This window comes from Hylobates moloch, unplaced genomic scaffold (assembly GCF_009828535.3).
Source record: "Hylobates moloch isolate HMO894 unplaced genomic scaffold, HMol_V3 SCAFFOLD_19, whole genome shotgun sequence".
NCBI classification, from domain to species: domain Eukaryota; kingdom Metazoa; phylum Chordata; class Mammalia; order Primates; family Hylobatidae; genus Hylobates; species Hylobates moloch.
Window position 1 is genome coordinate 22,036,402 of NW_026652294.1, and position 16,243 is coordinate 22,052,644.

Consider the following 16,243-nt stretch of genomic DNA (forward strand, 5'->3'; position numbering starts at 1 on the left):
GGAAAGAAAGCAAGCAGAGGTGGGGATATGGTTACACTATTTAAGAGCTGAATACAAAGACAATGAGTCTTTCATAGTCTCAACTCCACAATGAGTAACTGTGGATTATCTCATTTATAATTCACATTGCATAAAAAAAAATTAGTTCCCCTCTGTGTATATCAGTTTAATTCAAATCTTATCTTCAGAATACAAAGATGAATACTATAAGATAAACTAACTGCAATAGGTATTTTCTAAGTAGAAGACCAAACACCAAAGGGAATCCCTCTTTCCAATGTCTTCTGATATGGCAAGATTTTGCCAGAATGGAAGTCTAACACTTAAATAAGCATTCTCTTGGCCAAGTAAGAAACTACAGTTGTTGTGGGTATTACCCTACAATTACCATATGTATTACATATTAAATTAAACTCAGCATTAAATATGCTTGTATAATTATGCTGTTAATGGATGATAGCAGTGATGATGCCAGTGGAAAAAGCCTGTCTTTAGCCCAAGAAAAGTAAGAGACACAAATGTAACAAGCAGAAAGCAAACACAGAGTTGGGCAATTTTTGACTAGGAAAGAGAATTTTAAGCATAGAAATATAAAAAGAAAAGTACTACCTTATTTCCCTTACGTGGAAATAATATGAAACACTTATTAGATATACTGGACAACAAGAGAACTAAGTACTCCAACTCTACTGCAGCATTACAAAAAAAAAATCATCCCCTTCACCACAGTGTAAGATTTAAGGGCAACCTGCCCAAGGATGCATGTTATATCAAACACAGCAAGATTGCTGCTGCCCTGCCAAGTACTTCCAATCCCTACCCAGGTCCTACTGAAATACAGGTGGTCCCAATTAGTTTTACTGAAATAAATCTTTAAAGAAAAAGATAAAGCATTTAAAGAGACAAGTCAAAATGCATCAGGAACCACATATCCAACACAAACTTTATCCTCAAATGAGTTATGTTTGCCTCGCACTAATAACTTTTATTTCACTCAGAGCAGTAATCTTCCATACATAAGTATATTCCCTGCCCAGTAATTCAAAGAAAAAAAATCCAAAATGATTAGTAAAGAAAAATAGAAGAATTAACAGACCCTTTAAATTTGTTTTAAATATTTTGAAGATTTAAAAAGTGTTTAAAGTTTGTAATTCCTAGTAGGAAAACATTATCTGAATGAATACCCTAATGGCAAACCACTGTAAAATGCTTCAGCTGCATTTAGGGTAGAGGGGTAGGGATTATCTTCAAAGCACCCCAGCTCTCTTGATGAGAAGGTCAGAGGTACACTGGTTTGTATTATTGCGACATCCATAAGGTGATCTAGGTTGCTTTTCCTTCAGCAAGGGCTTTATTTATCAGAAGGGCATTACGCTTGACCTCCAAATTTGGCTGACAATTTACTGATGAGATTCATAACCTTTGGGTTGCTCTGGTATTTTGACATATTTGCTGGGTTCTGAGCCACATCCTGGAAAGCCACCATAACTTCTGGATCCTGAAAAGAAAGGGTTTGTATTTAAAAAGTGTCCTACTGGGTCAGTAAGTTTATTATCCTAAATTCCATCTCTTATTTAGACCTGTAATTTGGTGATAGTTAAGTTAAATGGGATTTAGAAGTATCAAAATCAAGCTGAATTATGTCATTTGAACTGTATGATGAAAAAAGCACAATTTTGATACAAAGAAAAGGACAACTGCATATAATTGCCAATTGTTACTAAGTATTTCCTAGTTTTAAAAATTTAAGTTACTCACTCTGCATAAAGAAAATGTCACTCCTGCATAATTAGCTATTTGGTAACTGTGATAAATAAAAAATAGCTACGAGAGTAACCTTTGTCTCCACACAGAATTATGAAAGAATTGCCTTGATACAAAGTCCAAAGTTTTTCTTCCAAGTCTTACCTGCATGGCTGCAAGAACCTCTGGATCACTAAGAATTTCATTGAGTCCAGGCATTCCGGCCATTCCAGGCATGCCCCCTCCCATTCCAGGCATTCCTCCAGGAAAATTACCAGGCATTCCCCCAGGAAAGCCACCTGTAATAAAAAATGAATAGACACTAATCATACTCCCAAATATTCCGACACAGTATTTCATCCACAAAACGTACAGGTTAAAAGAATAAGGGTGCCACTAAGCACAAAGTAATCTGAAGAGTCTGAAAATTCTAATCAGACTGCAACAAGACACAAGTTATAGCTTCTAATTATCTCTTTAAAAACAAGGCTGTAAATCAGACTTTGTTACCTCCTGGATTAACCTTTTTCTAGTAATAACACTGTTGTTTATTTTTGTTTGTTTTGAGACATCTTGCTCTGTCGCCCAGGCTAGAGTGCAGTGGTGCCATCTTGGCTGACTGCAACCTCTGCCTCGCAGGTTTAAGCAATTCTCCTGCCTCAGCCTTCCGAGTAGCTGAGACTACAGGCACGTACCACCATGCCTAATTTTTATATTTTTAGTAGAGACAGGGTTTCAACATGTTGGCCGGGCCGCTCTTGAACTCCTGACCCCAGGTGATCTGCCTGCCTCAACCTCCCAAAATGCTGGGATTACCAGTGTGAGCCACCGTGCTCAGCAACTTTTTTCTAGTAATAACACTGTTAAAAGACTAATCTCACCTTAAAAACAGTCATCTAACAGTTCCTTAGATTATAAAGCTAGTCATTTTGATCATCTTTCAACTCTCCATTCTTGGAATATTTGTCTGTTTCAATTTAAAATTAATTCATACGAGTTTAGTTTAGGTTTTTGTTTCAACTATACTCATCTAGCATAGACCTTCCTTCAGTTAAGGACTACCTTAAAAGGCTTGTTTATCTGTTGATTTTTCATTTCCATCTCAAAATAAAAATTCTCTGAAACTGGAAACCTGGATTTTTAACAGGAATTCCTGGTGCTTCTTTACAGAGAATAATGCTCTAGCAAAAAGGATTTTATTCTCCCAGTATAATTTGTTAGATTATAAACCCAAATAATCTACTGTTCTTCAGTATCATAAATCTGTATGTCTACTGGAGATATTCTAAAACTACAAATAATAATATAGAGAAAGATAACATTAATGTATTCTACAAAGGGTCACTGTAAGTAACGCCATTTTAAAGAAGGAAACACATGATAAAGTCATTTCTACCTGCTTCAACAGTAATTAAAACATGGCCATTAATAACTAACAATCACAGATGAAGAAATCTAAGGGGACTGACCATAAAACAACTTCTAACTTCTCTTGCTGCCCGTACTTATCCCAATGCTTTGAAAAATTAGTGCCTACCCGTAACAAAATTACTGACCCAAAGCTTGTCTAATCTAAATAAAATGTACATAACAGAAAATTATCTCTAGTACTAGCCCAACATTAGCAGTCAATTTCTAAAACAAAGGTATGTGACAATAAGATTATTTATATTTTAAATAGGAAGTAAACTATGAGCTAAATTTAATTTCTTGCTTTTTCTTCAAACAGCAGGTCATCCTCAGTATTTGTTCTAGGTTTGTTTTCTGTTGCTGTGCACATACTCTTTCAGAATAAAGGCTAGATTTTCTAGCGTCAGATCATGCAACTAAGTTCTAACCAATGACATATAAGCATACGTAGCCTCTAAAAACTTTCCTTAAGAGAAAGCTAGTTACCATTAAACAACTGGAGACAGCTGTTTAAAAAACAAAAAATTAAGTCTTGTTCTAGTCTTTATAAAATTCCACACTGTCGTAATCAGGAAGTACTCAATAAATCTTCTGCGTGCCTTTTCCGTCTCTTCTATCTCCGTGTTAGTCCTGTCCTCTGGTATTCAAAGATTTGCCTCACTAGCAATTTCTGATCACATTTGAAAGAAAAATATGCTATTTTTACACTGGACAAAAAACATCATTTTTATGCCTAATAATTCCATCATTTCTTTTACCTAGGTTCTTCATAGCACTGTATAAGAGAACAAAATCAGAGTATCACTTTATAATAAATATTAAGTATTATATTAAAATATCACTGTATAATAAAACAAAACAGTTTTAACTTTTCTTTAAATATACCTGGAAAAGAGCCATACTGAGCTCCTGACTGTCGTCTGGCTTCTTCCTCCTTTGATTAAAAAAAAAAAAAAAAAAAAGAAAACATATTATATAATAGAAGAAGAAATAAGTGCTGTCCATGCAAGACCATGAAAAAAATTGTAAAATAACCTAGTAGATGGCAATACTGAACTAAAGGATATACTCCATACCCCCTTCAAACATTTTTTCCAACTGGATTCTCAGTGGGCATTATTCTCGGTAATAATTTCAAGTAAAGTGTTTTACTTCTACTCTGGAAACAAGCAAACCTGGAAAACAATTTACAGTACTAATATGAAAACTCTAAATTCATCCTGGTTTTAAAACACCCATAGGGAAGGACATGGCTAGATTACCAAGACTACCATGACTTTTGTTTCCCAGGTACATCTTTTCCATTACTCTCCCTACATAATACAAATGTAGATTTATTGATTTGTTTTTGCTGCTTTTTAAAAGAGAAAATGAACCTCCCACTGCAGCCTCCCAAAGAGCGGGGACTATAGGCACTTGCCACCTTGCCCTGCTAGAATCAATTTTAAATAGCACAATTTTGATACAAAGAAAAGGACAACTGGATATAATTGCCAATTGTTAAATAGCAATTTTAAATAGCAACACATCCACTGTTGGAAGAGAGGAGGAATCACAAATTTAATTAATCTGGCCAAGCATCCTCAAAAGATCAAACAATAATACTGTCACATTTCAATTACTTGACCTGGAAAAACTCCTGATTTTATAAAAACACAAACAAGAATATAAAATGATGAAATAAAAGCTCACTGAATAATTTAAGACTAAAAATGTCCCCAAAATTAGACACAGTGAAAGGAGACTCCTTATAAGTAATATCATTACTCTATAGAACTGTAGCCAGCATTAAATAAAAGAGCCAGGAATTAGAATTTTAGTGTCCTAAAACCTTTATCTAATTTGCTGTGTTTTCCTTTCATGGCTTAGCTATAGGGAATTTACCCTCTGGGCTCTCTCATGCTCTTCTCGAGCCTTCTTAACTCGTTCTATTCTTTCTTTGATCTCTCGTTCTTCACGTTTTCGCTCATACTTTCTCCGATGTTCTGCAATTTTCTGTGCCTAGAAAAAAGAGCCATAGCAAAATAAGCTTGCTCCAAAAGCTGAATAATATCAACACAAATATTCTTTGTGGAAAGATGTTTAATTCAACATGCAGTTCAGAAAAATGACAGATATGTCTTGTAGAAAAAGACCTAACACAAGGTAAGCCTTTAAAAAAACCAACCTCAACTGCATGAGGCACTGTAAAACAGAGTAAAGGGGCCTGGGATTTGAAGTTAGAAATGTTATAATCTCAAACAATTAAGCTCAAAGATTAACAAATAGGTTTCTAAGTGCATGACAATTCTTGCCTGCTAGTTTCTATCAGATACACAGTGTTTAGGTTTCAGAAGGACAGCTGAGTTCAGTAGGAAGAGTATTATTATGGATGTCTGCCGTGGGAAGGCAGAGACTGGGAACACATATCCCAAGTATATGCCATAGCATATTTAAGTTTCTGTATCCATAAAATAGGAGAGGAAGAAATATTTAGTATTATCAAATTGCTATAGGGATTGATTGAGAGGGAAAAATGTAAATATGTGTACCAGACACTAGTAAGTAGTATCGAATAAATGCTCTGGATCTATTATTTCCTCAGAGTAAAACACATTTAAGAGATTCAAATTCAACTGTCACTTTAGCTTGTTTACACTTTGCTGACAAAGATACAACTTTGCCCTATTTTAAGAAAACAGAAAACCAAATGAACTCTCTGGCAGTAAATAATTAAATTCAATACAATTTCCACTATCTTAAAATCTCTGAGAGTAAATTTTTGACAGTTGAACTACCCACAAAATGAAGGATTTACCATGTAAACACATTAAAATTATTCTAACCAACAATTTTAGAGAAAAATCATCCTTAAAAGCTGGAATGTTCTACCTTTGGGATTCAATATTATTATTTTTAAAAGATTGAAACTTCTTTGTTTTACTAAGACAGCCTCGCTCTGTCACCCAGGCTGGAGTGCTGTGGCGTGATCTTGCCTCACTGCAACCTTCCACCTCCCAGGTTCAAGTGATTCTCCTGCCTCAGCCTCCCGAGTAGCTGGGACTACGTAGGCGCATGCCACCACACCTGGCTAATTTTTTGTATTTTTAGTAGAGACAGGGTTTCACTGTGTTGGCCAGGCTGGTCTTGAACTCTGGACCTCATGATCCACCCGCCTCGGCCTCCCAAAGTGCTGGGATTACAGGCATGAGCCACCGCGCCCGGCCGGAAAGACTGAAACTTCTTAAGTTCCACAAGGCCTTCTTGCCTTATAAAGTGGTTGTATACACCTATTATATATAAGGACACATCAGATTCAATCTTGGGTAATGCTAATTATAGATTTTCTATTTGTTTCCTTGTTGTAAACCTGATACCCCCTTTTCTAATTTTCTGGTTGTAATTCCACTGCAGGCTTCCAAACAAAGTAACAGAGTTTGCTCTAATAATGCATCAGAAATGAAAGCATGAAAACCTAATGAGATCTCCAGAGTTGAGCACAAACTTCAGCAGTTACAGATTATACCTTCCAATGATTTGTTTCTTTGCCTGTTTTTCAGAAGAATTACGACTGTCAGGGGCTAAGCACTAAAGCGATGGAGTATTAAACTAATGACTTTCCCTTTCTCTACTTTGACATACCCTAGGTTGAACTTCTTTCAGCATTGCACTAGCATCTTCATCATAATCCAATTTACAGGCAAGGGCAAGATCATGGGCTGCTTCTTCCCAGTGGCCTAGAAGTCTGAAACAGATTTACATTCATTTTAGGAGCCTTTTATACATATTCACCTATGTGGCATGATATCTTTCTTCCTTACAAAAAAGGATTGTTCTAAAACAGGCTTCAGTTAAATATTAACTATAAACTTTCACCAACCAATTCAATTACTATATCCCACTTTAGTTAACTCTGTAAAAACCTGAAAATATTTAAATTTCCTCTATTTAAAGCTGCTTTTCTACTAAAAGCTAAAAAACAAACAATCTTTCTTAATTCAGAATATCGTAATTTTCTAAGAAGTATGTAGAACAGTAACTTTCAACTCATCCAAACCAGGACTAACATAATGTGTTAGCTTTTAGCTACCTTCTATGTAAGACAGAAGAGAAAATAATACATGTGTACAGGCTTTACGAAAAACACAGAACAAGTAAACCAGACACTAAAGGTTGGTGAGAGTAGGTGAGAATGGGGCAGAGGAGACAGCAACGAAAATTGAGAATTCTCTGCGTATACCTTTTAACTCAGGTGTAACTCTTCAAACATTTAAATGCTTTACATACTCAAAATATAAAATCAGAAAAATGGAAATAAAGCAAATCCTAAACCTGAATACAAACAGAAATAAGAAGCTGTGCGGCTGGGTGCGGTGGCTCACGTCTGTAATCCCAGCACTTTGGGAGGCCAAAGTAGGCAGATCGCGAGGTCAGGAGATCAAGACCATCCTAGCTAATGTGGTGAAACCCCATCTCTACTAAAAATACAAAAAATTAACCAGGCATGGTGGCAGGCGCCTGTAGTCCCAGCTACTCGGGAGGCTGAGGCAGGAGAATGGCGCGAACCCAAGAGGCGGAGCTTGCAGTGAGCCGAGATCGCGCCACTGCACTCTAGCTTGGGTGACAGAGGAAGACTCCGTCTCAAAAAAAAAAAAAAAAAAAAGCTGTGGCTAGGCGCGATGGCTCATGCCTGTTATCCTAGTACTTTGTGAGGCTGAGGCTGGTGGATCACCTGAGGTCAGGAGTTGAAGACCAGCCTGGCCAACGTGGCAAAACCCCATCTCTAAAATAAAAAATTTGCCAGACATGGTAGCGCACACCTGTAATCCCAGCTACTTGGGAGGCTGAGGCAGGAGAACTGCTTGAGCCCGGGGTGGGGCGGGGTGGGGGTGGGGGGCCGGGGGTGCAGTGAGCCAAGATCGCACCACTTCACTCCAGCCTGGGTGAAAGAGCAAAATGCCTCAAAAAAAAAAAAAAAAAAAAAAAATGTGTATTGCATTAACAACATAAGCTACACAGAAAAAAATGAATTCAAGTAACTTTTCCTACAGTTATCTTGACTGTATATTTCAAGTGGGATATATATTCTAAGAATAAGAACATCCTTGGGTCACACCTGTAATCCCAATGCTTTGGGAGGGGAAGGAGGGCAGATCACTTGAGGCCAGGAGTTTGAGAATAGCCTGGCTAACGGGCGAAACCCCCTCCCTACCAAAAATACAACACATTAGCTGGGCATGGTGGGGCGCGACTGTAAGTAATCCCAGCTACTCAGGAGGCTGACTGGGGCAGGATAATCACTTGAACATGAGAGGTGAAGGTTGCAGTGAGCCAAGATTGCACCACTGCACTCCAGCCTGGGCGACAGAGCGAGACTCTGTGTAGAAACAAAAGACAAAGCAAAACAAAAACTTCCCAAAAAACCTTCAAACTTTACTTAGAGTGTATATTGTTTTTAAGGTATTATAATTCTGAAACAGTTTTATGTATATCACAGCATTGTAGCAAGTAAATGTAAAACTAGGACAAAAATTTTTACAACATAAGTGTTAAAAATACAAACTAAAAGGTAAAACAAAACATTTAATGTTAAATTTTAATAGAAAATATCAGTATAAACTCATAATTTCAAGAATTTTCCTTAAATTCATGATTTTAAAAATTTTTTTTCTAGCTGTTCATTGAAACGACAGTACATACCAGAAGCAATGAACACACACGGTGATCAAATCTTAGTTTCCGCTATAATGAACCATGATTTCCCACAGAAATGGCTTATTTTCAGTCTGAGACAAGCAAAGCACAAGATGAGCCAATGCTGTCTTGTATTAGAAGGGAAAGAAATACTTGGACTAATAGGATTTCAAAAGGATCAACAGCAATGCATGGGGCTTTTCCTGTGCTGACACAGCATTAATAAATTTTATTTCAACTTTTAATGTTTATCTTTAACATGTGTCATAAAATCCACTAGAGCTACTCTGAGTCAGCTAATACAGCTGTCCTAAAAACATATCCGTCTTTATCTCCATCCACATTTGAGCCCTTTCAACCCATGTAACATGTGAAAGTCACTGAACGCTTCATCCCCAAGATACAAATATTCCTAAGTTTTGCTGCAAGGTATAATTACTAATCTGGGTTAAATTCACCTCTTTATGCCCCCCGTCCTTTTCCTAATTTTTCAGGTGGCCTAGCAGTGACTGAAGTAGTTTCAAGCTGGCATACTCCTTCTTCTATAACACATTGGTAGTTCAATGCTAACTTACAGAGTCTGAAAGTAAGAGAAAATTTGTAAGGACACTGATAAAAGATCATTCTTTCTTTTCCTGGAATTAATTTTAAGTAAAAATCCTTACCTTATATTTGGCCATATGTAGTCAAAAACTGGTAAAAGTAGCTTTATTTGAATGAAAAAAATGAAAATACTTTTTATTTCTTCCTTCCTATATTCTCATTTCTTTTTTTAAATTTCTTTTTCTTTTGCCTTTTAAGCAGCTGTCTACAAGCTATCCTCACTTCTTGATACTAAGTACATACTAATTTGAAAATTAAGTCATTAGGAACTTTTGTGTTTTTGTTTAAACAAAGCATCTTAAAACATCAGATTTAAATGTAGAGTTCTGAAAATAATTAAATTCAATTATTTACCTGTGTGCTTTCCCCCGCCACTTGTAAGGCTGAGCTGAATCAGGATTTATTTCAATGGCTCTGTCACAGTCTCGGATGGCAGCATTTGGCTTCTGTAATTTGACGAAGACACTGAAAAATAAGTGTGTTATTAAAAAGTATTTATTTCAGTAAAAGTTTTGGGATCAACACAGAAGCACTTCTATTTAAACAAATGTGCAGAAATTATTTGCCAGGGGATGCTTTTCTGTTTAGAGTTCTCACCTGGCCCTCTTGGCATACAAAATGGCCAAGCGAGGATTCAGCTTGATGGCATCTGTGAATAAGTCAATGGCTTTCTGGAGTTCACCTAAAGTGAAACAAAAGTTATCGAGAAATATTCAGAGGATAAAAATATTAATACAAAGTTTTGATCTGTTATCCAGTTGTCTTTTACATTTTTCTTTTAATCAAGTAAAAATAAAAAAGACAACTAAGTTATACAAAAACTGGCTCTTGAAAGCAAATCTTACCACACCTATACTGTAACTCACGAGGTAAGACAATTTCTGGGTACATAAGCCCCCAACTAACAATAGAATAGCACATTCTTAGTATGACCCTTATTGATCTTGTTTAAGGAAAAAGTAGACAGGCACGGTGGCTCACGCCTGTAATCCCAGTACTTTGGGAGGACAAGGCAGGCAGCTCATGAGGTCAGGAGATCGAGACCATCCTGGCTAACACGGTCAAACCCCGTCTCTACTAAAAAATACAAAAAATTAGCTGGGCGTGGGGGCAGGCACCTGTAGTCCCAGCTACTTGGGAGGCTAAGGAATGGTGCCAACCCGGGAGGCGGAGCTTGCAGTGAGGCAAGATCATGCCACTGCACTCCAGCCTGGACAACAGAGCGTGACTCCATCTCAAAAAACTAAAAATAAAAGAAAAAAAAAGAAAAAAGTAAAAAGATAAAATCAATTTAAAGGATAAGGTAAAATAATTTTATTCCATTGACTTTCTTTTATCCATTAAATTAAAAAGATAAAATTAAGCTTAGAAAGGAAAAGGAACCCATGCTAACTTCACAGGGCTGATTTTAAAAGAAAACAACAATATGCTTATTATTTGAATTCAAAGAAATGGCACAAAAATTCAAGAAAACTAGAATTCATAAGATCATAACCTATACTTTAATTCATTGTGTCCTATTCTCATAGTTAGCTTCTTTACTGATCCCTTAAGTCATTCGACAAATAAAACACCCTATAGAATCAGAACAGTTCTTTGCATAAAGTCTAAATCTTGGGGAGGCAAAACAAATACAGAATTGTTTTTAAGAGACAGGGTCTAACTGTCACATAGGCTAGAGTACAGTGGCATGATCATAGCTCATAGGCTGAAGTGATCATCCCACCTCAGCTTCCTGAGTAGCTGGGAATACAGGCCCACAACAGTAAACCTAGCTAATTAAAAAAATTTTTTTAGAGACTGGGCCTCACTGTGTCACCTAGGCTGCTCTCGAACTCCTGAGCTCCAGTGATCCCCCCAACTCAGCCTTCTGAATAGCTGGGATTACCACTGTGCCAGGCCAAACACAGAAATCTTAAAATAAATGTCACAATTCACTGTGAAAGATACTTAGCCAGTTAGCAAATGAGTAAAGGACTTGAAAAGAACTCACGAAAACACAGCAAAATGCTCAGTCTTATTAATTACTACTATAGGTATCTATTATAGGTAATTACACTTAAATGTCTAATAAACAACTCAGACCTACCATGTTCAAAACCTAAATTTATGACAGGATCTTGGCCAGGCACAGTGGTTCACGCCTGTAATCTCGGCACTTTGGGAGGCCAAGGCAGGTGGATCACCTGAGGTCGGGAGTTCAAGACCAGCCTGACCAACATGGAGAAATACCGAGACCAGCCTGACCAACATGAAGAAACCCCGTCTCTACTAAAAATATAAAATTAACCGCGTATGGCGGCGCATGCCTGTAATCCCAGCTACTCAGGAAGCTGAGGCAGGAGAATTGTTTGAACCCAGGAGGCGGAGGTTGCGGTGAGCCAAGATCGCGCCATTGCACTCCAGTCTGGGCAACAAGACTGAAACTCCGTCTCAAAAAAAAAAAAAACGATCTTGCTCTGTCACCCAGGTTGGAGTGCAGTGGCATAATGACAGCTCACTGCACCCTCAACTTCCTGGGCTCAAAGAATCCTCCCAGCCTCAAGGGAACCTCCCATCTCAGCCTCTCAAGTAGCTCATATTACAGAAACGTGCTACCACATCCAGTTAATTTTTTGTTTTTTTTTTTTTAAGGGATGGAGTCTCACTGTGGTGACCAGGCTGATCTTGGACTCCTGGACTCAAGAGATCCTTTCGCTTCGGCCCCTCAAAGTGCTGGGATTATAAGTGTGAACCACCATGCCCAGCCAAAACCAAAAAACTGAATTCCCATTTCCTACCCCATTTCCAAATCTATTCCCAATTTGTATCTTCCCAACTAAACAAATGGCTCCTCCATACATTTAGTTCAGGAATTGGTAAATGTTTTCTGGAAAGGGCCAAATAAGAATTATTTTAATCTCTGCAGACCATATAATCTGTCATAACTACTCAATGATGCTGTTGTAGTGGGAAAGCAGCCACAGTTAAGTGCCAGACATGGGATTCAAACCATAGCACTCTGGCTCCATACTCTAGGTTTTAACTACATTCTCCAAACAAAACTGCCTTCACCAACCTTGGTGGGGCTTGGATTCACAACCCCTGCTTTAGAATACTAATCTTTTATCCTTTAGAATACACTATAAAATTGCATAAATTCTAAAATCAGAACTAGATTAAATTTACAAAGGCACATAGAGTTCAGAAAAAAATGAGAAAACAAAAACATGATTAGGTGATAGCCTCATTTTCCTTTTGTTACATATTGCCGAGACAGTAAATTTTAAAATGGGCTGGGCACAGTGCCTCACACCTGTAATCCTAGCACTTTCGGAAGCTGAGCTTGGGAGGCCTGCTTGAGGTCAGGAGTTCAAGACTAGCCTGGGCAACAGGATGAAACCCTATCTCTACCAAAAAAAAAAAGAGATAACAATTACCCAGGCATGGTGGCACGCACCTGTATTGCCAGCTACTCAGGAAGATTGCTTGAGCCCAGGAAACTTGAGGCTGCAGTGAGCACTCACTCACTGAGTGGCAGAGTGAGACGCTGTCTCTTAAAACTTAGGTGGTAGGGAAATTAGCAAAAGTTTCGTGTGAAGAAAAGGAATGGTACAGAAGAGCAATGGCTGGGAACAACTGATAGGTATGAATTAAAAGTTGAAATATGTGAAGAAAAGCTTTCCAGAGAAACAGTATAGCATAAGTAAAAAAAAAAATTCTAGAACAGTAAAGTCTGACTGGAGAAAACAAGATTGGAGAAGTAAAATACAGGGTCTGAGTCTGGCAGGTCTATAATCCTCTGATGAAGATCTTAAATATAAATGCAAAAGTTAGTCACGGGTTACAAGCAAGAGTAGAATAAAAAACCACTCTAAGAATAATCTAGGGAGGCCGGGCACAGTGGCTCACGCTTGTAATCCCAGCACTTTGGGAGGCTGAGGTGGGTGGATCATGAGGTCAGGAGATCGAGACCAGGTGAAACCCCGTCTCTACTAAAAATACAAAAAATTAGCCGGGCGTGGTGGCAGGCGCCTGTAGTCCCAGCTACTCGGAGAGGCTGAGGCAGGAGAATGGCATGAACCCGGGAGGCGGAGCTTGCAGTGAGCCAAGATTGCGCCACTGCACTCCAGCCCGGGCGACAGAGCGAGACTCCGTCTCAAAAAAAAAACCAAAAAAACAAAAAAGAATAACATAGAGAAAGTAAACAGAAAGCAATAAAGGAATAAATTTTTCAGGAAGGTAAACTATTAAGGCAACTGCAGTATAAAACAGTATAAACATGTTTTAAGGAGCTAAGTTAATCAGGTGGTAGAATCACAAAATGTTTAAAATATGTACCAACTCAGAACATCAATACTGAACTCATTGTAAAAATAACTTCAGTCATCTTCTAAATCTAATAATGAAGGCCAAATGCACATGAGCACTATACAATAGCATCTAGTCAATTATGGCATTGTGACACACTACCACTGTTATAAAGAGTGAAATATTACTCAAGCAGCCACAGTACCCAAGTTTATACATGATTTGTTCTTACAAATTATAACCGATCAAACATTATATTTAATACTACCATGGGCCGGGCGCAGTGGTTCGTGTCTGCAATCCCAGCACTTTGGGAGGCAGAGGCGGGCAGATCACTCAAGGTCAGGAATTTGAGACCAGCCTGGCCAACATGGTGAAACCCCGTCTCTACTAAAAATACAAAAATTAGCTGAAGATGCTAGCACACGCCTGTAATCCCAGCTACTAGGGAGGCTGCGGCAGGAGAATTGCTTGACTTGGGGTAGAGGCTGCAGAGAGCCGAGATTACGCCACTGCATTCCAGCCTGGGCAACAAAGCACGACTCTGTCTCAAAAATAAAAAATAAAATACAACTGAAAAAAAGAAAAAAGAAAAAAAAATAACCTATTGTTACCTTGGAGAGTTAAAAAAATAAACATATAAAAAAAAGAGGCTGGGCGCAGTGGCTCATGCCTGTTATCCCAGCACTTTGGGAGGCTGAGGCAGGCAGATCACGAGGTCAGGAGTTCGAGACCAGACTGGCCAGCATGGTGAAACCCCTTCTCTAATAAAAATACAAAAAATTAGCTGGGCATGGTGGTATGCGCTTGTAATCCCAGCTACTCGGGAGGCTGAGGCAGGAGGACTGCTTGAACCCGGGAGGCGGAGGTTGTAGCGAGCCGAGATCGCACCACTGCCCTCCAGCCTGGGCAACAGAGTGAGAATCCATCTCAAAAAAAAGAAAAAAAAAACCGAATACTATCACCACTTTCTCACTCTGAGGGGATTTTCTGAAGAGAACCTAACATGCTCTGACTAGGAATAAAATTGGTATGCCTATGAACATCATCTGTCAAGGGTATTAATATGTAAAAAGTTAAAGGTCACTGTTCTAATACTACTTTTTTTTTTTTTTAAAGCCTTTCACCTCTTTAAAGCCTCTTCTCAGTAGAAAAACACCACGATAGCATCAGGAAATCAGAGGCACTGAATCAAATCAGGATCTGTCCTTGCAGAGAGAAGTGATTTCAGCCTCTTTTATCAATGAGGAAGGGGTGACTGGATAATAGGACACTATCTGCTCCAGTACAGGACAGGTACATGTAACTTCTCTTCTACTTTACCACTATTTAAGTTACTGCAATAAATATTCTGACTACCATAGAAATGCAGCAAAAAGATTACTCACCATCATTTAGGGCTTCAATAGCAGCCACTTTTTTATCATTTGCCTGATCCATCATCTCCTCCGTTATCTAGGAAGAAAATAAAAATCATCTTAGAATTAGTAGAGAGAGAGAGAAGGAAGCAATCTGTACTTTCTTAGGGATGAGGTGCAGTCACAATACCCATTTTCATTCATTCTTCTGTAGTCTCCAGAGAACAGAGACAATTATGATAACTCATTAGTGAGAAATTACATACGAGTTTTAACCTTTTATACTAAACAAATTTCACTCCTACACTCTGCCCGAGACATAACCTTTGCTTAACCTTCCATCCCAACCAAAGCATACCAGCTCCTTCCTACCTATCCATAAATATTAAACCCAATCTCCTCACAAAGAGATAACTAGCTCCTTTTAGGTTTGAATCCTCAGAAGAGAAAGGTCTCATTCCTTTGTTCCCACAAACAACTATTGAGCGCCTATGCTATATAGACAGACCAAACGCTGTACAAGATGCTGACAGTATAAAGATTAGTTAAGAACAGAAACATGTGCATCTGGGCAACAGAGGGAGATCCCATCTCTCCAAAAAAAAGAAAAAAAAACAAACAAGCTGGGCATGGTGGCACTCCTGGTCCCAGCTACTCAGGAGGCTGAGTTAGGAGGATCACTTGAGCTCATGAAGTCAAGGCTGTAGTGAGTCGTGACTGTGTCACTGTGCTCCAGCCTGGGTGACACAGAGCAAGACCATGTCTCACCCTACCCCTGCAAAAAAAGAACAAAGACTTATAGCAAACATCCTCCTAAAATGGAAAGCTCAGGAGATCTTTAACCACAGGAAAAAAAATATACAACTCATGCCTATAATCTCAGCACTTTGGGACGCTGAGGCAGGTGGATCCCTTGAGCCCAGGGGTTCAAGACCAACCTGGGCAACATGGCGAAACTTCGTCTCTACAAAAAGTAAACAGAAAAAATAAATATTAAATATAAAAATTATTTGTTCTTTATTTAAAGACAGGGTCTACCTCTGTCACCCAAGCTCCAGTGCAGTGGTGCAATCACGGCTCACTGCAACCTCCATCTCCTGGGCTCAGCCTCCCCTCACGTGTAGCTGGAACTACATGCTCGCACCCTGCTAAATGTTTTGCTTTTT

At 38.4% G+C, this 16,243-nt stretch overlaps 1 protein-coding gene across 1 annotated transcript in view; it reads right to left on the bottom strand.

The window, feature by feature from the left end:
* Positions 1-943: 943 nt before the first annotated feature.
* Positions 944-16,243, bottom strand: part of ST13 (ST13 Hsp70 interacting protein) — a 30,815-nt gene continuing 15,515 nt past the window's right edge. Inside the window, exons 5-12 of the mRNA XM_032139183.2 lie at positions 15,108-15,174; positions 10,027-10,111; positions 9,784-9,894; positions 6,775-6,877; positions 5,038-5,154; positions 4,039-4,087; positions 1,909-2,042; positions 944-1,498 (exon numbers count right to left, since the gene is read on the bottom strand). Coding sequence (XP_031995074.1) covers positions 1,370-1,498; positions 1,909-2,042; positions 4,039-4,087; positions 5,038-5,154; positions 6,775-6,877; positions 9,784-9,894; positions 10,027-10,111; positions 15,108-15,174 — 795 coding nt within the window. The 3' untranslated portion in view covers positions 944-1,369. The remainder of the gene's footprint in view (positions 1,499-1,908; positions 2,043-4,038; positions 4,088-5,037; positions 5,155-6,774; positions 6,878-9,783; positions 9,895-10,026; positions 10,112-15,107; positions 15,175-16,243) is intronic.